The sequence below is a fragment of the Schistocerca piceifrons genome, chromosome 8 (assembly GCF_021461385.2).
Source record: "Schistocerca piceifrons isolate TAMUIC-IGC-003096 chromosome 8, iqSchPice1.1, whole genome shotgun sequence".
In the NCBI taxonomy this organism is placed as follows: Eukaryota; Metazoa; Arthropoda; class Insecta; order Orthoptera; family Acrididae; genus Schistocerca; species Schistocerca piceifrons.
The window spans coordinates 272,483,410-272,503,799 of NC_060145.1; the positions used below are offsets into that span (position 1 = coordinate 272,483,410).

The 20,390-nt window shown below is 47.5% G+C and overlaps 1 protein-coding gene across 1 annotated transcript in view; it reads right to left on the bottom strand.

Annotated features, from left to right (window-relative positions):
- Nucleotides 1–639: 639 nt before the first annotated feature.
- LOC124712263 (ras-like protein family member 10B) overlaps nucleotides 640–20,390 on the bottom strand; it is a 148,823-nt gene continuing 129,072 nt past the window's right edge. The window contains exons 4-5 of the mRNA XM_047242558.1: nucleotides 10,808–10,926; nucleotides 640–943 (exon numbers count right to left, since the gene is read on the bottom strand). Of these exons, the coding sequence (XP_047098514.1) occupies nucleotides 640–943; nucleotides 10,808–10,926 (423 nt within the window). The remainder of the gene's footprint in view (nucleotides 944–10,807; nucleotides 10,927–20,390) is intronic.

The following is a 20,390-nucleotide window of genomic DNA, read 5'->3' on the forward strand; positions in this document are numbered from 1 at the left end:
AAGTACAAGTGGTTTCGGTCGTATTCTCTGACATATCTCGGAGAAATGTGGAACTATGTATGTTGCTCGTTGTAGGGGCAGACACAAAAAGAGTCCAATAAATCTGGGTACATTGGTTTTGGCTGTCCACTGTGCTCGGTTTGGACTAGTGTGACGTATCAAGTTGAAGATGTCCGGAATATCTTCACTTCTGGACAGTGTTAGTATCTTGTTAGTGTATAAACTGCTATGTGACAAATTTCAGAAATGTACTGCTACATGAGGAATTTTAAGGGTCTGCACGAGTGATCCATCAGATGCATATGTACATGTCAAAAGCTCGTATCTGATCTGGAAAGACTCGAGCGACTGCACAGGATATTCATTACGGTCATTCCAGTGCTCGAACTACAAATGGTTTAAGTAGTGTCGTCTCACGTATCTGGGGAACTGTACGGTATTGCACACAGTTCTCAAATAGGCCTAGAGCCACGGGACGAGCCCAGCGAACCGGGATTCATTACTTATTGCTGTGCAATGGACTGGTGTTCGGCCCGGCAGGACGTGACGGAATTTTCTACTACTGGGGTGAGAGCGTCCTCAGGGAGTCGGCCGCTATGCGACCCGCGGCGGCCGGCGCTGCCCGGCGGGGCCCCGGCGTCACAGGATGCTGCACTTGTTGCGGTCGAGCGCGCCGTGGAAGTTGTCCATCATGGGCGAGGTGGCGTCCTTGGCGGAGTGCAGGGCGGCGTCGACGGCGCGCGTCACCTCCTTGAAGACGGCGACGACGCGCCAGTTGTACTTGGCGCTGCACTCGACGTAGGCGCACTTCCAGTGTTTGCGTACCAGCGTCACGATGTCGCGGCGCCGCTCGCGCTGCTGCTGCTCCAGCGCGGCCGCCGCCGCCGCCGCTGCCGCCGCCGACGCCGCCCCCGAGCCGCTGCCGGACGCGCCGCCGCAGCCGCTGCCTGCGGTACAGAGAGCGGCCGTCACCTCAGAGAGGCGAAAACGCCCTGCGTTGCGCGATATTACACTACTGGCCATTAAAATTGCTACACCAAGAAGATATGCAGATGATAAACGGGTATTCATTGGACAAGTATATTATACTAGAACTGACATATCATTACATTTTCACGCAATTTGGGTGTGTAGATCCTGAGAAATCAGTACCCAGAACAACCACCTCTGGCCGTAATAGCGGCCTTGATACGCCTGGCCATTGAGTCAAACAGAGCTTGGATGAGGTGTACAGGTACAGCTGCCCATGCAGCTACAACACGATACCACAGTTCATCAAGAATAGTGACTGGCGTATTGTGACGAGCCAATTGCTCGGCCACCATTGACCAGAGGTTTTCAGTAAGTGAGAGATCTGCAGAATGTGCTGGCCAGTACAGGACCTGCAACATGCGGTCGTGCATTATCCTGCTGAAATGTAGGGTTTTGCAGAGATCGAATGAAGGGTAGAGCCACGGGTCGTAACACATCTGAAATGTAACGTCCACTGTTCAAAGCGCTGTCAATGCGAACAAGTGGTGAGCGAGACGTTTAACCGATGGCATCCCATACCATCACGCCGGGTAATACGCCAGTATGACGATGACGAATGCACGCTTCCAATGTGCGTTCACCTCGATGTCACCAAACACGGATGCGACCATCATGATGCTGTAAACCGAACTTGGATTCATCCGAAAAAATGACGTTTTGCCATTCGTGCACCCAGGTTCGTCGTTGAGTACACCATCGCAGGCGCTCCTGTCTGTGATGCGGCGTCAAGGGTAACCGTAACCAGGGAGTCCGAGCTGATAGTCCATGCTGCTGCAAACGTCGTCGAACTGTTCGTGCAGATGGTTGTCGTCTTGCAAACGTCCCCATCTGTTGACTCAGGGTTCGAGACGTGGCTGCACGATCCGTTACAGCCATGCTGATAAGATGCCTGTCATCTCGACTGTTAGTGATACGAGGCCGTTGGGCACGACGTTCCGTATTATCCTCCTGAACACACCGATTCCATATTCTGCTAACAGTCATTGGATCTCGACCAACGCGAGCAGCAATGTCGCGATACGATAAACCGCAATCACGATAGGCTACAATCCGACCTTTATCAAAGTCGACGACGTGATGGTACACATTTCTCCTCCTTACACGAGGCATCACAACAACGTTTCACCAGGCAACGCCGGTCAACTCCTGTTTGTGTAACGGAAATCGGTTGGAAACTTTTCTCATGTCAGCACGTTGTAGGTGTCGCCACCGGCACCAACCTTGTGTGAATGCTCTCAAAAGCTAATCATTTGCATATCACAGCATCTTCTTCCTGTCGGTTAAATTTCGTGTCTGTAGCACGTCATCTTTGCGGTGTAGGAATTTTAATGGCCAGTAGTGTAAGTTTCCTACATCTTCCAGCTACCTCTGTACACAGTCGCCGCTCCAACTTCGCAGTACCATCCTCATAAAAGGCAGCCGTCTGTGTTTTCTTCCATCTCTCTACACTGGTCTGTAGACCGTTGTCTGTGCTAAAATATTGCCAACGGCTCACGTGAGCAGAAATGAATATCAGAGGAAGCCAAGTCCGGCCTGTACGACGGGTGATCAGACACCTCCCACTGAAAACTCCGTAGGGGCATTCTCATTGCCCCTGCAGTGTGCGGGCGAGAATTGTCATGAAGAAGGAAGTGTACGACAGATAAGTAGGGTTGCTTGAAATCAGGCGAAACCTCGTAGCGTACTTGGCTGGAGACACTATTGTTCTACGGATCTTTACGTGCTGGCTGTGTGCTTAGAACTCAAAAGAGAGACGTGACGCGAGCAACAGGAATTCTAGAGACACTACCTGGCAAATAAGTGCAAAATTTCGTCGGATTGTCACTGTCATTTCCATTTCACGATCTATTGGGCCTTAATTTCCGAATATCCCTCACATATAAATAAGAAACTAAGTAACAATAAATTTTTAAGATATCGCATTTTTAATTTCGACTAAAAACTGTACAATAATTTCTCCTAGCCCCATACAGATAATCCTGAAAACTTATGACGGTGGATTTTGAATAGGTATGAAAAAACTTGTAAGATTTAAAACAAAAAATGCAATGCAATGCATGCAATGGTCAATACTGAGGAGGTGTACTATTTATGAGTCAATTATGAATTGCATCTGACCCATATCTTACAAGTGTTTTCATAGCTAAAAAAATTCAAACTCACAAATTTTAACAGCTGTCTGTATGGGGTTAGGAATCTGTATGGGTCTAGGAGAAATTATTTGCTACTTTTTGTACATTTTAAAAACATGGCATATTAAACATTTATTTTTATTTATATAATTATTTTCTAAACTTCAGCTATGTGTATGAAATTTATCAATGGATTTTAAATATCCTCATCAGGTTACAAGAAATATGTATTAAATTTCAGGTTTAGTTCAGTGTTTTTCACTTGATAATATTTGAAACAGAATAGAGCTACCTACAAGTAACACATCAATCTGTTTAGTTGTTATTTTGCTAAAATATAAAATACAGAAGCAAACTAAACTAATTTTACATGGGTTTTATAAGCATTTAACTTAAAAACTAGATTTATTGCCTTTTCCTTGTTCACGTATGTCACATATATTGTACACATATTCTCCTCCCCATCTCTCTCTCTCTTCCAACTCCTCTGTCATTCTCATGGTCCATCTCTTCCTCCCCTATCACTCCATCCATCTCCTCCTCAGCCCTCTCTCTGTGCATCTTCCCCTTCCCCCTCTCTATGTCTACCTCCACCACCCTCCTATCTCCTCCTACCCTCTCTCTCTGTACATCTCATCCTCCCCCCTCTCTGTCCTTCTCCTCATCCCCCCACTCTCTGTCCATTTCCTCCTCTCCCCTCTCTCTGTTCAGGTTGTTGTGCATGGCAGCCTAGATATCATGTGTTGCCAAATTTTCACCCCACCCTCGACCACCAAACATAGCAGTAAGAAAGCGAGTTAATGTTGTAATATCCTCCAATTCTGAGCTATGTTTAAAATTTTAAGTATCCAACTCATTTGAAAGTTAATTTAAAATCAACTGCAAAATTTGTACCAAACAGGCAGACAAGATAGGGCATAATAAAAACGTGGTAAACTGAGTATCTGTTTGTCTGTTCGTCTTCTCTTGATTCCTATACCATTCGCCTGATTATGACAAAACTTTGTTAGGGGGTAGAATGTAAAACCGGCCGACTGGGAGTAGGAGAGGCACCACAGGTCATTTCAGTTTCCACTGTTCTGAATGTGGGCTTGATGGCTTCCATCACAAAATATACACGTTTGAATTCCAAAGAGCTCAAGACAGTGACGTGCGATAGAAGAATGCTGTGAGAAGATGCATGGCACTGCACTTTGGCAATCTTAAGACCAAATAACATGTCTTACATTTCCTCGAACGTACATGTTTTGTATATCAAACTCTTGAGAAAAATGTGCGCTGCAAAATGGACGACGGCCGTTCTGGCCGAGCGGTTCTAGGCGCTTAAGTCTGGAACCGCGTGACCGCTACGGTCGCAGATTCGAATCCTGCCTCGGTAATGGATGTGTGTGACGTCCTTAGGGTAGTTAGGTTTAAGTAGTTCTAAGTACTAGGGGACTGATGACCTCAGATGTTAAGTCCCATAGTGCTCAGAGCCATTTTGAACCACAAAATGGACATTTTTTGAAAATTCTCTCTTTTTTAATTTTTAACGACCTGTCTGAAATGCTTAAGTGGGTGGGGGGGGGGGGGCAAGGGAGGGCGCCACTATCAATTTTTTGCCCCGGTTCGTAAATATCGTAGATCTGCTGATGCACGTGTACGTCCATCACTCGCACACGAACAGAACCTACTCCGATCACTGAAGACGACAGAGCGCAATTGCGCTCAGCAGTCGACTCCTTCACGACACCAGAGCAGCCATGCATGGCGGTATAGTGGTGTCAGCGGTAGCATGTCCCGAGGCACATGTAATCTTAGTCCTACTGCAAGCAGACCGTTCCCTGTTACCCTCGGTGACACGACGGGGGCAGTATGTGCCCCTGCTGAAAGCAGTCAATACATCCATTCGACTTCCTGTAGGCCCAGAATACAAATGGTTCAAATGGCTCTGAGCACTATGGGACTTAACTTCTGAGGTCATCAGTCCCCTAGAACTTAGAACTACTTAAACCTAACTAACCTAAGGACATCACACACATCCATGCCCAAGGCTGGATTCGAACCTACGACCGTAGCGGTCGCGCAGTTCCAGACTGTAGCGCCTAGAACCGCTCGGCCACTCCGGCCGGCTCCAGAATACAGTCCCGGTCAAATGGGTCAATTTGTTGAACAGAAATATGTACTTGTCGGTGAGGTGTCGTTGTACCCTAGAATGAATGTTGCGAACAATGTTCACGTCTAAGCTCGGAACAGTTACCGCCCGGTAGAGTCAAAACAGAGGGCGCACAGATAGGTTTCGTAAGCGCCATTTGACCGCAAATTAGCGTGAAGTATGAATAATTAACATTAGAACCCATCAGTATACACACATTACACGCTGGTGCCACTGTACACAGTTTTTAACTTAATAGCCCACGGACATTTGTATTGGGGAGACAATAAGTGTTAATCATTGCATATTCTCATGGGATTTCGTTTAGCCCCTTCCGGTGACGCTTGCACTTGGATGGACTTACTAACGCCGGTTATAATATTCGCCTACTCATAGACAGACCTCCACAATCGCAGGCAGCAATGCCACACGACGTTTAATCCATACATACGAGCAGACATATAATAAAAATAGATGTACGTATGTTCCACACCTTCTCCTAAGCCACTGGACCGATTTCAAACAAATTCGGTACACATACGGTTTACTGTCAGGCAACAATCTCTGTGGGGGTAAGAATCACCTGCCTATTATAGTTCAGTAGATATGACGATATAAACAATGAGTTGCGTGAAAAACTGCCGCTTCATGCATGACGTTTAAATGTACTTCTTCTGTGCTGCTAACTTTATTCGCAGTAAATTTCACAGGTACTATCCACATATGCCCTTAAATGCACCTACAAACTATATCATTCTACCACACATACTTCAGGATATAAACTGAAGCTTCAAAGAAATTGGTATAGGCATGCGTATTAAAGTACGGAGATATGTAAACAGGCAGAGCGATGGGACACAGAATCTCTGAGGTAGCGATGAAGTGGGGATTTTCCCGTATTACCATTTCACGTGTTTTCCATGAGTATCAGGAATCCAGTAAAACATCAAATCTGCGACATCACTGCAGCCGGGAAAAGACCTGTAAGAACGGGACCAACGACGAATGAGAATCGTTGAACGTAACAGAAGTGAAAGCCTTCCGCAAATTGCTGCAGATTTCAGTGCTGGGCCAGCGTCCGAACAAGTCAAAGAAACATCATCGAGAAGGTGTTTTGCGGATGAAGACCGACTCGTGTACCCTTGATGCCGGCACGACACAAAGCTTTACGCTTCGCCCCGGCCGGTCAACAACGGCATTGGACTGTTGATGACTGGAAACATGTTGACCGGTCGGACGAGTCTCGTCTCAAATTGTATTAAACGAATGGACGTGTACATATATGGAGACAACGACATGAATCCGTGGTCCCTGCATGTCAACAAGGGCTGGTGGAGGCTCTGTAATGGTGTGGAGCGTGTGCAGTTGGAGTGATATGGGATCCATGATACACCTAGGTACGACTCTGGAAGGTGTCAGGTACATAAGCATCTTGTCTTATCATCTGCGTCCATCCATGTCCACTGTGCATTTCGACAGACTTGGCGAATTATAGCAAGACAATGCGACACACCAAACGTCCAGAATTGCTACAGTGCGCCTCGAGGAACACTCTTCTGAGTTTAAACACTTCTGATGGCCACCAGACTCCCCAGTCATGAACATTATTAACATTATTGAGCTTATCTGGGATGCCTTGCTATGTGCTGTTCGGAAGAGATCTCACCCACTCGTATTCTTACGGATTTATGGACAGCCCTGCAGGATTCATGGTGTCAGTTCCCTCCAGCACTACTTCAGACATTAGTCGATTCCATGCCACGTCTCACACCATCACAGAACCTCCACCAGCTTGAAGAGTCTCCTGCTGACATGCAGGGTCCATGGATTCATGAGGTTGTCTCCATACCCGTACACGTCCATCCGCTCGATACAATTTGAAACGAGACTCGTCCGATCAGACAACATGTTTCCAGTCATCAACAGTCCATTGTCGGTGTTGACGGGCCCAGCGAGGCGTAAAGCTTTGTGTCGTGCAGTCATCAAGGGCACACAAGTTGGCCTTCGGCTCCGGAAGCCCATATGGATGATGATTCGGTGAGTAGTTCGCACACCGACATTAGTTGGTGGTCCAGCATTGAAATCTGCAGCAATTTGCGGAAGGGTTGCTCTTCTTTCACGTTGAACGATTCTCTACAGTCGCCATTCGTCCCGTTCTTGCAGGATCTTTTTCCGGCTGTAGCGATGTCGGAGATTTGATGTTTAATGGATTCGTGATATTCACGGTACATTTGTGAAATGGTCGTATGGGAAAATCCCCACTTCGTCGCTATCTCGGAGATACTGTGTCCTGTTGCTCGTGCGCCGAGTATAACACCACCTTCAAACTCATTAAAATCTTGATCACTTGCCATTTAGCAGCAATAACCGATCTAACAACCACGCCAGACAGTTGTTGCGTTGTATAGGCGTTGCCGACCATAGCGCCGTATTCTGCCTGTTTACATATCTTTGTAGTTGAATGCGCATGCTATAACAGTGTAATATAAAGGAGGAAGTGTTTCGAAGTAACTTTAATGCACCAGTTGCGACAAATACGAGGGTCACTCCAAAAGATATGCACACTATTTTTTATAAATTCCATCTTTTATTCTACATGTTTGAATGTTTTACAGTGTGTAGATACATCGTCTAGGAACAACTGCCTTACTCCATCTTGGAACCAGCGCCTGTATACCCGCACGGTAAAATTCTGGACCTACCTGCTGGAGCCACTGTTTGGCAGTGTGCACAAGGGAGTCATCATCTTCAAACTTTGTTCCACGAAGAGAGTCTTTCAGTTTCCCAAAGAGAGGATAGTCACATGGAGCCAGGTCAGGACTGTAAGGCGGGTGTTTCAGTGTTGTCCATCCGAGTTTTGTGATCGCTTCCATGGATTTTTGACTGACATGTGGCCGTGCATTGTCGTGCAACAGCAAAACATCCTGCTTTTGCCGATGTGGTCGAGCACGATTCAGTCGAGCTTGAAGTTTCTTCAGTGTCGTCTCATATGCATCAGAATTTATGGTGGTTCCACGTGGCATGATGTCCACAAGCAATAGTCCTTCGGAATCGAAAAACACCGAAGCCATAATTTTTCCAGCAGAAGGTGTGGTTTTGAATTTTTTTTTTCTTGGGTGAATTTGCATGACGCCACTCCATTGATTGCCTCTTCGTCTCTGGTGAAAAATGATGGAGCCATGTTTCATCACCTGTCACCATTCTTCCAAGAAATTCATCTCCACCATTCTCGTACTGTTCCAAAAGTTCGCAGCATACCGTTTTTCTTGTTTCTTTGTGAGCCACTGTCAACATCCTGGTAACCCACCTGGCATAAACTTTTTTTAACGCCAGCACTTTCAGTATTCTGCATACACTTCCTTCCCCTATCCCAACGTAGCATGACAATTCGTTCACTGTGATGCGTCTGTCAGCAGTCACCAATTCGTTAACTCTCTGCACATTGTCTGGAGTGTGTGCAGTACGAGACCTGACGCTACGAGGACAATCCTCAATATTGCCGTGCCCGCTTTCATCATGTAACCTGCTTGCCCACCAACTAACTGTACTGCGATCGACAGCAGCATCTCCATACACCTTTTTCAACCTCTTGTGGATGTTTCCCATTGTCTCGTTTTCACAGCACACGAATTCTATGACATTACGTTGCTTTTGACGAACGTCAAGTGTAGCAGCCATCTTGAAGACATGCTGTGACAGCGCCACTCACGGGAACAGGTTGAACTAAGTTTGAAAACAAGCGGGAAGGATGTATCTACACACTGTAAAAAATTCACACATGCAGGTCGCACCAGTGTTTAAGAAGGGTAGTAGGAATAATCCATCTAACTGCAGACCTATATCATTGACGTCGGTTTGCAGTAGGGTTTTGGAGCATAAACTGTATTCAGACATTATGAATCACCTCGAAGGGAACGATCTATTGATACGTAATCAGCATGGTTTCAGAAAACATCGTTGTTGTGCAACGCAGCTAGCTCTTTATTCGCACGAAGTAATGGCCACTATCGACTGGGGATCTCAGGTTGATTCCGTATTTCTGGATTTCCGGAAAGCTTTTGACACCGTTCCTCACAAGCGCCTTCTAGTCAAGCTGCGGGCTATGGGGTATCGTCTAAGTTGTGCGACTGGATTCGTGATTTCCTGTCAGAAAGGTCGCAGTTCGTAGTAATAGACGGCAAATCATCGAGTAAAACTGAAGTGATATCAGGTGTTCCCCAGGGAAGCGTCCTGGGACCTCTGCTGTTCCTGATCTATATAAATGACCTGGGTGACAATCTGAGCAGTTCTCTTAGGTTGTTCGCAGATGATGCTGTAATTTACCGTCTAATAAGGTCATCCGAAGACCAGTATCAGTTGCAAAGCGATTTAGAAAAGATTGCTGTGTGGTGTTGCAGGTGGCGGTTGACGCTAAAAAACGAAAAGTGCGAGGTGATCCACATGAGTTCCAAAATAAATCCGTTGGAATTCGATTACTCGATAAATAGTACAATTCTCAAGGCTGTCAATTCAACTAAGTACCTGGGTGTTAAAATTACGAACAACTTCAGTTGGAAAGACCACATAGATAATATTGTGGGGAAGGCGAGCCAGAGGTTGCGTTTCATTGGCAGGACACTTAGAAGATGCAACAAGTCCGCTAAAGAGACAACTTACACTACACTCGTTCGTCCTCTGTTAGAATATTGATGCACGGTGTGGGATCCTTACCAGGTGGGATTGACGGAGGACATCGAAAGGGTGCAAAAAAGGGCAGCTCGTTTTGAATTATCACGTAATAGGGGAGAGAGTGTGGCAGATATGATACGCGAGTTGGGATGGAAGTCATTAAAGCAAAGACGTTCTTCGTCGCGGTGAGATCTATTTACGAAATTTCAATCACCAAATTTCTCTTCCAAATGCGAAAATATTTTGTTGAGCCCAACCTACATAGGTAGGAATGATCATCAAAATAAAATAAGAGAAATCAGAGCTCGAACAGAAAGGTTTAGGTGTTCATTTTTCCCGCGCGCTGTTCGGGAGTGGAATGGTAGAGAGATAGTATGATTGTGGTTCGATGAACCCTCTGGCAAGCACTTAAATGTGAATTGCAGAGTAGTCATGTAGATGTAGATGTAGATGCAGAATGAAAACTGTATTTTTTTTAAAAAAAATACAGTGCATTTCTTTTGGAGTGACCCTCGTAGTATTTTTACTGGACACAAAATTTAATGCAAAAGCTATGAAACAACACCGTCTACCTAAAGGACTATGCAATCTAATGTGACTTGTTCCGTCTGTTCTCCACCAGCCAGTCACAGCACAGTAGGTACGGTGTATCCGTGAGTAGACCATATAGCACCGGAGGGAAGATTAAAGAATGTCCTGTAGTGGATAGACTGCTCTACAGTGGTACCGACTGCGTGCCGTTCGAACGTTACGTGGTTGTGTGCTTCCAGAGGCAGGCGCACCTGAGCCGGGCGTGGGCGGCTGGGCGGCGGCGGCGGCGGCGGCGGCGTGCATCTGCAGCGCGTCCAGCTTGTTGCCGACGACGACGACGGGCACGTGGCGCATGTCGCGGCTCTCCCACATCTGGTCGCGCAGGCTGCGGATGTACTGGAACGAGTCCGTGTTGCACAGGTCGAACACCTGCAACAGCGAGCCACACCACTCACACGGCGCTCTCTCGTGTCCCCACCACGTATTACATCTACCGAGCAGGTGCTTGTTCATTATACCCGTTGGTTACAATTAAAGTCCAGCTACTCACAGACGTCCAGTGTGGGCTGTAACTATCGCATGGAAACTAAACTTGGTAGATCTCCTAATACACAACTGGCCATTAAAATTGCTATACCAAGAAGAAATGCAGATGATAAACGGGTATTCATTGGACAAATATATTATACTAGAACTGGCATGTGATTACATTTTCACGCAATTTGGGTGCATAGATCCTCTGGAATCGTGTCGGCTAAGCCCCCTTGCATGTACTCCTTGTCCCCACGTCGTGCGCTTGGGTGTGTTAGCCGATGCTAGATGTCCTGATGCGGAGCAGCAATGTCCTGCCCACCACCACCAGTGGTAGATCAGGACAATGGTCGTAGACGTCCAAGTTGATACGAGGCCGCTAGGGGGTGCCTTCTCCAGCCAGATCGTAGACAGTTTGCAGTCTGTTGACCGAAGTCGTCAGAGGGTGAAGGCTGGTAGTACTCCAGCTCCCTGCCCAGTTTCAAAATAGTTCAAATGGCTCTGAGCACTATGGGACTTAGCTGCTGTGGTCATCAGTCCCCCAGAACTTAGAACTACTTAAACCTAACTAACCTAAGGACATCACACACATCCATGCCCGAGGCAGGATTCGAACCAGTGACCGTAGCGGCAGCGCGGTTCCAGACTGTAGCGCCTAGAACCGCTCGGCCACTCCGGCCGGCTCCCATCCCAGGCAAAACTTATCCCAAGTCCCACAGCTGTCATGCTGCAGGTGTGATACCGAGCGAGGTGGCACAGTGGTTAGCACACTGGACTCGCATTCGGGAGCACGACGGTTCAAACCCGCATCCGACCACGCTGATTTAGGTTTTTCCGTGATTTCCGCAAATCGCTTCAGGCAATAGCCGGGATGTTCCTTTGAAAGTGCACGACCGATTTCCTTCCTCACCCTTCCCTAATTCGATGGGACCGTTGGCCTCGTTGTTTGGTCCCCTCTCCCCAAAATCAACTAATCGACAAACTGGCCAACTACAAGTGTGACGGTCTTCGTGCTGGAACTTGATGAGTTAGTCAGCTGCAGGTTGCTAGACGATTTCTACCATCAAAAGCGGATCGTGGTTTTTCTGGCACTCAGAAGCCCGTAATTCTCTACAGTTCAAGGCACAGACGCAATGGCGACACGTCTGAGTGATTTGGTCCCCTAATCTCAATTATTTATACCTTAGTAGCTACATTTCTAACGTAGTCCTATTGGAGGTGTGCGACTAAGTTTGCTCGACGTACTTGTCCCATCAACTTCCCCAAGACGTCTCTGCACCGGGCAGGCCTATTTAAATTTGCAGCAAGTGAGTTCCTCGGTAGCACACATGTGCCCGAGTTACAAAATATTACTTAATTCTTGGTCACACTGTGTTAGCTGTTCCGCATGCTCGATCGCTGACCGGCGTCGCCAACTTCTGTGTGCCTGAAGAGTTTGGTCGTAACGTCAATAATACCGTCCAGTAGCTTACTCGATTAGCCCATCGATCGAACTGCCCTCTACTGGGTGCGTGTAGGAATAAGACTTTAAAAAATTCACATTTCACACGAACTTTTTAGGGGCACAGCAGCATGGATCAGTCAGTCACCCTGCTCCAGGTGCCAAGTCCAATGCTGCAGGCTTAGCTCTCTTCAACAGCTACGTCACCTGGGGGCGTATTTGAGCCTCATCCCCTGGAGGTCTACAGTTCGAGTACAGAGCTGTGCAGCCATTCAGCTGCCATCGCTCATACTAGCAGACTCTTTGCTGTGTACCTCTGCTCGTGTGGGCTGCTGCTGCCTCTGTACGCTGTGACCTGGGTGCCTGTTCTGTATCTTTCAGCCATTGTGCCGATCGTTTAGGCACTCAAGAGCACCGAATGGTCCAGTACTCGAATTAGAGTCCATGATTATTCAGTATGCATTTCGGTAGCGATACCGTTCGGGTCTAGAGAACCGAAGCGCTGTTGTCGGTTCGTGTCTCGCAAGCCGATCAAAAGCAAGCGGCCGCAGATCCGCGTATGTGCACTGTAGCGCGCACAGCGCCACGAACACAAAGCAACTAGCAGACGACACAGGCCCGCTATTCTTCCAAATACCGAAAATTGAGTTTACGTTGCCATAACACATGACGCCGCATTCCATCTAGCTGACGTGCTCGCCTTCATCGCTCTTGCCTCCTCCTTAACAGTATCAGGCGCAGTATATCCATTTCCATGATTCTCAGCTGAAATGCATAAAAATTTTTACAGTTTCTCTGACCTCATGTTTCCATGCATGCATAATAACGATAGCGTAATTGGCTGTATTCTGCAGATTGTCGTTAATGCCGCATTGTGTCATCTTATTCTCATTCAGCCTGATATTGAGTTTGTATTTTATGTTTCGGAAAAAGAGTTAGGAATCGTGTGTAGTACCACATTGTACTAATACATCTCTAAATCACCCGAAAAATTGATTCTGAGAGTTTCAAAGAATAAGAAGCTAAACAGAATGTGGTTATAACTCGCTCCTAGAGATCCAAATGATTAAGTAGCCCACTTCCCTATATGATACGTGAACGATTTGGGTCTTAAAAGCAAAATTGAAAAAAAAAGAAAAACGCATTTTGGAGAGCCCCTGCAGTTCGTCGAAGTTTAAACATGCACCTTATGAATGAAAATGTTTCGTATATGGTGCTAAAGTTGAAAGGTGGCTACACTGTGCCACTGCGCCAGAGATTGCGCCAAAGAGTACTATTAAGCCGCCTTCACAGTGCGTGTTATGAGATCGTGGCAGTCAGTGATTGTCGAGAATTCATAGCAGACAGTGCGTGTTAAGAGTTCATAGCAGTCAGTGCTAGTGGAGAGCTCGTAGAGGACAGCGCGTGTTAAGAGTTCGTAGTAGTCAGTGCTTGTTATGAGCTCGTAGAGGACAGTGTGTGTTAAGAACTCATGGCAGTCAGTGCTTGTGAAGAGATCGTAGAAGTCAGTGCTAGTAGAGAGCTCGTAGAGGACAGTATGTGTTAAGAGTTCGTACCGAGATGTGCTAGTGGGCACTGCTTGTCGTGAAGTCGGAGTGAGATGTGGTAGTAAAGAGTGTTGTGCCATGTTTTATGCAGTTATTTGATGGGAGAGATAGCAGATGTTATTGTAATGAGTGCATTTCGTCAATATATGAAGGTAAAAACTACAATGTTCTTTTATTAATTGTGTGTCTGAAATAATGCGTCACTACAGGTTCAGTCAACAAAGCATCTGGCTTGTGTTCTTGTATTAGAGTGAATTCTGGTTTTCTTGCGTAATTATAGTTTTTCTAAATTTCTTTTGTCACGTCAGTATAGTTGGTATTTAAAAATTCTTGTCTTGTTGGAGAAGAACCGTGCCAGATGTGGACGTTGAGTCACACTCCTACATACAGAACAGTTACTCTTGTGCTTATTGGTTTTGTAGGTTTTATAGTTGCTGGGGACTTAATTAATTAACTGTGTTTTCGAAAATTTTCTTACATTGTTCTTTGCAGTCAGATAGCGTAATAATACTAGTCAGGGCCAACTGATTACGAGACACAGCGTAATCGGACAAACAGCTACAGGTTCTAAAACTATTTTCAATATATATATTAAATTAAGCCCCCATGCACGTGGCGACCGCTGCTTCGGATCGTCCCTTGGATTCTTCTGATTGTAAAAATAGTAGATGGTAGTACTGTGTGGTGTCACCGCCAGACACCACACTTGCTAGGTGGTAGCTTAAATCGGCCGCGGTCCATTTAGTACATGTCGGACCCGCGTGTCGCCACTGTGTAATCGCAGACCTAGCGCCACCACCAAGGCAGGTCTCGTGATACGAGAGAGCACTCGCCCCATTTGTACGAGAACCTAGCTACCGCCCAGTTGTACGAGAACCTAGCTACCGCCCAGTTGTACGAAGCCTTTCTCTCTCATTAGCCGAGAGACAGAATAGCCATCAGCTAAGTTAATGGCTATGAACTAGCAAGGCGCCATTGGTATCAGTGCCTATAGCTTACGAGTATTCAAGAGAGATGTATTCCAAGGACTAATAAAAAGATAAGTAATAAGCATCTACATACTTTTCTTCTTATTCATTTATAAGTTCTCATGTTCCAGACTTCACGCCCGTCTGCTTTAGCCGTGCGTGCACTATCGGCTACAGCGTTAGTCTAGAGTTCATTTTCAGCAATCTCAACTTCACGGTGTCGGCCCAGCTACCGACACAACATATATTGGCGACGATTTAAAGTTTTCTGATTGCTTACATTTAATTGTGTCATGGCTTCGCCACATTCTCCAGATGTACTGTCCGAATTTTATCGCTTGCAGAATCAGCAGACGCAGGCGTTACTGGACACCCTTGGACAGCTCGTCCAGGGTCAACGTACCATTCAACCCGATGCGGCCGCCGCCGCTTCTTCGCTACCGCTGCCACTAAACGCTGTTGCACCTCCCTTTCGACCATACGTGGCAGCCGATGAGACCTGGCACGAGTGGTCTCGCCAGTTCAACTTTCATCTAGCTGCCTACAGAATTCAAGGTAAAGAGCGGCAGCCGTTTTTGCTTTCTTGTGTCGGTGTGTCCACATACCGTGTGATAGTGAAATTGTTTCCCCGACGCGACGTAGCAACTCTGTCCTACGAGGAAATTTTGTCTGCTTTAGATGCCTATTTCAAAGAAACAGTTAATGTGGTTGCAAAACGGTATACGTTCTTTCGTACAAAACGTACGGCCGGTCAAACTAATAGGGAGTGGGTAGCAACATTGCAAGGACTTACTAGGGACTGTGCCTTTGAATGTGACTGTGGTCTTTCTTATTCAGATACAATGGTGCGTGATGCAATTGCACAGAACGTTTCTGATGTTCGCATACGGGAGCAAATTTTGAAACTAGTTAATCCCTCCCTTCAACAAGTGATAGACATATTGGATAGACAGGACACACTTGACTGTGCTCAGGAATCTTTTGAAACTTCGCCAGCTGTGTGTAACATTAACCGGCCCGCCGGGCGCGCTCGCGCTCAGCGGCCCGGTCAACTGCCCTCGCATACGTCCGCACAGCTGCCGCCGCGCGCTAAGCCAGGTGTGCCGCGCCAGCCCACAAATGCAGTGAAATCATGCCCGCGGTGTGCTACTAGACATTCGCGTGAACATTGCCCGTCACGCCAAGCTATTTGCTTTTTCTGCAATAAGAAAGGACATGTTCAAAGTGTTTGCCAGAAAAAGCTCAGATCAGACAATCACAATCATTCCAGGCCCTTTGCTTCGCGCCGGAATCGAACCAAGGACACTCAGGCTCGTGGACCTTCGCCTATGGACATTCATGTCGTTAATTCCACTTCGTCCAGTGACACTTTCTCTAACAGTAACTGTGTTCGTCCCACAAAAACTGTGCGTCGACGTCGCCGGAAATCACGTCAATTAGCAAGTGATTCTGTACCAGTGTCTGTTCCAATTGCACAAAACAGTCGCTCTTGTCGTCAGCAGGACAATAAACTTTTTGTGGACTTAGACTTTGAAGGCAAAGTGATACCATTCCAGCTCGATACCGGAGCTGCAGTTTCATTGCTCAATCACGACACGTACAAACAACTGGGCAAACCTCCGTTGCGTTCCGCAAATGTTAAGCTAACTACATATTCCGGACAGAAAATTCCTGTGTTAGGACAGTGCAGCCTTCTTGCAACATACAAGGGACACACAAAACTTGTGTCATTTTACGTTCTTCGTTCTTCTACGCCAGTGAACTTGTTTGGTCTAGATTTATTTCAGTTGTTTAACATGTCTATTGTAAATCAGGTCCTATCAGTGAATCAGACTGTGCCTACAGACAGTGTTTCTCGGCTGTGTGACGAATTTGCAGACATTTTTGCACCAGGCTTAGGTTGCGCTAAAAACTATGAAGCACATTTAGAACTGAAGGTAAACGCGCAACCGAAATTTTTCAGGGCGCGCAATGTTCCCCACGCATTGCGTGATGAGGTCGCAAGAACGTTACACGATCTCGAATCACAGGGTGTAATTGAACGTGTGCAAGCTTCTCTCTGGGCCTCACCCTTAGTAATTTTGCCAAAACCTTCCGGAAAATTGAGACTTTGCGTGGACTTCAAGGCCACAGTGAATCCACAGCTAGTGACTGCTACTTTTCCTTTGCCCCGCCCGGAAGATCTTTTTGCTAAACTGTGCCCGGGAAAATATTTTTCAAAGTTGGACCTAGCCGATGCGTACTTGCAAATACCGGTGGACGACGAATCCCAGCGCGTATTGGTGGTTAACACGCATCTTGGATTGTACCGCTTCAAAAGACTGCCATTCGGGTGTGCATCCGCCCCTGCCTTGTTTCAGCAATATTTACAAACTATTTGTGCGTCGGTCCCTACTGCAGCAAACTATCTGGACGATATAGTGATCTCCGGACAGACAGAAGATCATCTTGCGAATTTACGATCATTATTTCAGGTCTTGCGGCAAAATGGTCTTCGCTTGAGGAAGGACAAATGTGTGTTTTTTGCTCGTGACTTACCATACCTGGGACATGTCATTAATGCCCAAGGCATACATCCGAGTCCAGAGCACCTCCGTGCCATACAAGAATTGCCTTCCCCTCAAAATGTGAAACAGCTACAGAGTGTGTTGGGTAAAATTAATTATTACAATAAATATGTGCGCAATGCCTCTTCCATTTCAGCTCCGCTTCATCGCTTACGCCGTAAAGGTGTTCCGTTTCTCTGGACGACGGAATGCGAACGCGCCTTTCGCCAGTTGAAATCGGCGTTGCTTTCTAATACTTGCCTTACGCCATTCGATCCCCAGAAACCCCTTTTGTTGATGGTAGATGCATCGGATTTCGGGATCGGTGCTGTGCTTGCGCACAAAGTTGGCTCCCATGATCGCCCTATTGCCTTTGCGTCCAAATTGCTCTCGTCTGCGCAAAGAAATTATTCACAGATAGAGAAAGAAGCTTTGGCTCTCGTGTTTGGTGTTACTAAGTTCCATGATTTCTTGTATGGTCGTCACTTTACCATCATCACAGACCACAAACCTTTGACATCGCTTTTTCATCCGACCAAGCCTGTACCTCCACGTACAGCGCAGAAATTCATTCGCTGGTCTATTTTCCTCTCGCAGTACCGCTACGATATCTTGTATCGGTCCACTGCTAAGCACGGAAACGCCGATGCGTTGTCCCGTTTGCCTGTTGCTGAGGATAAAGCATTCGATTCTTCCGAACTTGCTTGCATGTTCATTGATTCGGAAACCGATGAAGTGGTCGAATCGTTTCCGATTGATTTTCGTCGTGTCGCTACAGCCACAGCTGCTGACCCTGTCCTTGCTACTGTTTTGCGTTTTGTTGATACGCAATGGCCTTTGTCAAAGTCTCGGATCGAGGATCCGTTGGTTCGCCGATTTTTTGCTCACAAGGAGAGACTTTTTGTTCGACGTGGTGTTTTGTTGTTGCGTTCTGATAATGATCAGTCCAGAGTCGTGGTCCCACGTTCGTTACAGTCCTCTGTTTTACGGCTTCTTCACCAAGGACATTGGGGTATAGTGCGAACGAAACAACTTGCTCGTCAGCACTGTACTTGGTTCGGAATCGATGCTGCGATTACGAATATGTGTTCTTCGTGCCCGGCGTGTGCCGAACAACAATCCGCACCGCCGCGGAAAGTCTTTGCATGGCCAAAAGCCACTTCCCCTTGGCAACGCTTGCACATTGATTTTGCTGGTCCATTCTGGAATGCTCGATGGTTGGTTCTGGTCGACGCCTTCAGTAATTTTCCTTTTGTTGTCCGGATGTCTTCCACGACGTCCTCCGCCACCATCCAAGCGTTGTCTGCTATCTTTTGCATTGAAGGTCTTCCGCAGACTATTGTTTCCGACAATGGCCCACAATTCATGTCCGCAGAATTTCAGTCATTCTGCCATCCCAATGGTATTCAACATCTGACATCTGCGCCGTTTTCGCCTCAGTCCAACGGTGCCGCTGAACGATTGGTCCGGACTTTCAAGTCACAGATGTTGAAATTGAAAGAGTCGCATTCTCGGGAGGACGCATTGTTGCTCTTTTTGTCTTCGTATCGCTCTCAGCCCCGAGATGGTCGCTCGCCGGCTGAGTTGCTCCACGGTCGTCCTCATCGCACCTTGATGTCTTTGCTGCATCCGCCGCATCAGGTTCCTGTGCAGCGGCAGACTCCTGCTTTTGCTCCAGGCGACGTTGTATTTTATCGCAACTATCGAGGTTCACGGCGTTGGCTCGCAGGGCGCATTCTTAGCTGCCTCGGCCGCGCGATGTATTTGGTTTTGGGGGCCTCTGGTGAGGTGCGTCGGCATCTCAATCAGCTGCGCCTCTGTCGTCGCTCGGGTTCTGCCGCTCCCCGTCTGCTTTCAGCGACGGTGCCGTCCGGTCAGCGCCCTGGGGACCCATCTACTGGCTCGCCTCATCCCCAGGTGTTACCGCCGATGCCTTCCATTTTGCCCGATGGCGACGCGCCGCCGCCGCCGCAGCAGCAGCAGCCGCCGCCGCCGCCGCTTGTTCTCCCGCCGGCGTCGCCCGCATTAGACGCTTCGCTGCAGCCGCCCAGCGCCTCCCAGGGTCACGCGCCGCCGATCGCTGCCCGTGACCAGCTGTCCTCCGCCATGGAACTCCCGCCCGCTCCGGACCACATGACGTCATCGCGCGTCGGCTACCCCGACGCAATGGAGGTCGACCCTTCGGTACCTCCTGTCTCTTTACGGGCGCATGCACCGCATGTTGACGTGCACCCTGGACTAGTTTTTCAGGCGTTTCCTAGCTCCCCTCGGATCGGATGGCCGGGTGCGGGTGGCACAGCCTCGCCTGTTGTTAGGCTCCCCACCTCATCGCATACGTCAACATGTGGTCCTCCCCACGGCGGGCGGAAGCCTTATCACACGACCGTTCGCCGATTTGCGGGGGAGGAATGTGGTGTCACCGCCAGACACCACACTTGCTAGGTGGTAGCTTAAATCGGCCGCGGTCCATTTAGTACATGTCGGACCCGCGTGTCGCCACTGTGTAATCGCAGACCTAGCGCCACCACCAAGGCAGGTCTCGTGATACGAGAGAGCACTCGCCCCAGTTGTACGAGAACCTAGCTACCGCCCAGTTGTACGAGAACCTAGCTACCGCCCAGTTGTACGAAGCCTTTCTCTCTCATTAGCCGAGAGACAGAATAGCCATCAGCTAAGTTAATGGCTATGAACTAGCAAGGCGCCATTGGTATCAGTGCCTATAGCTTACGAGTATTCAAGAGAGATGTATTCCAAGGACTAATAAAAAGATAAGTAATAAGCATCTACATACTTTTCTTCTTATTCATTTATAAGTTCTCATGTTCCAGACTTCACGCCCGTCTGCTTTAGCCGTGCGTGC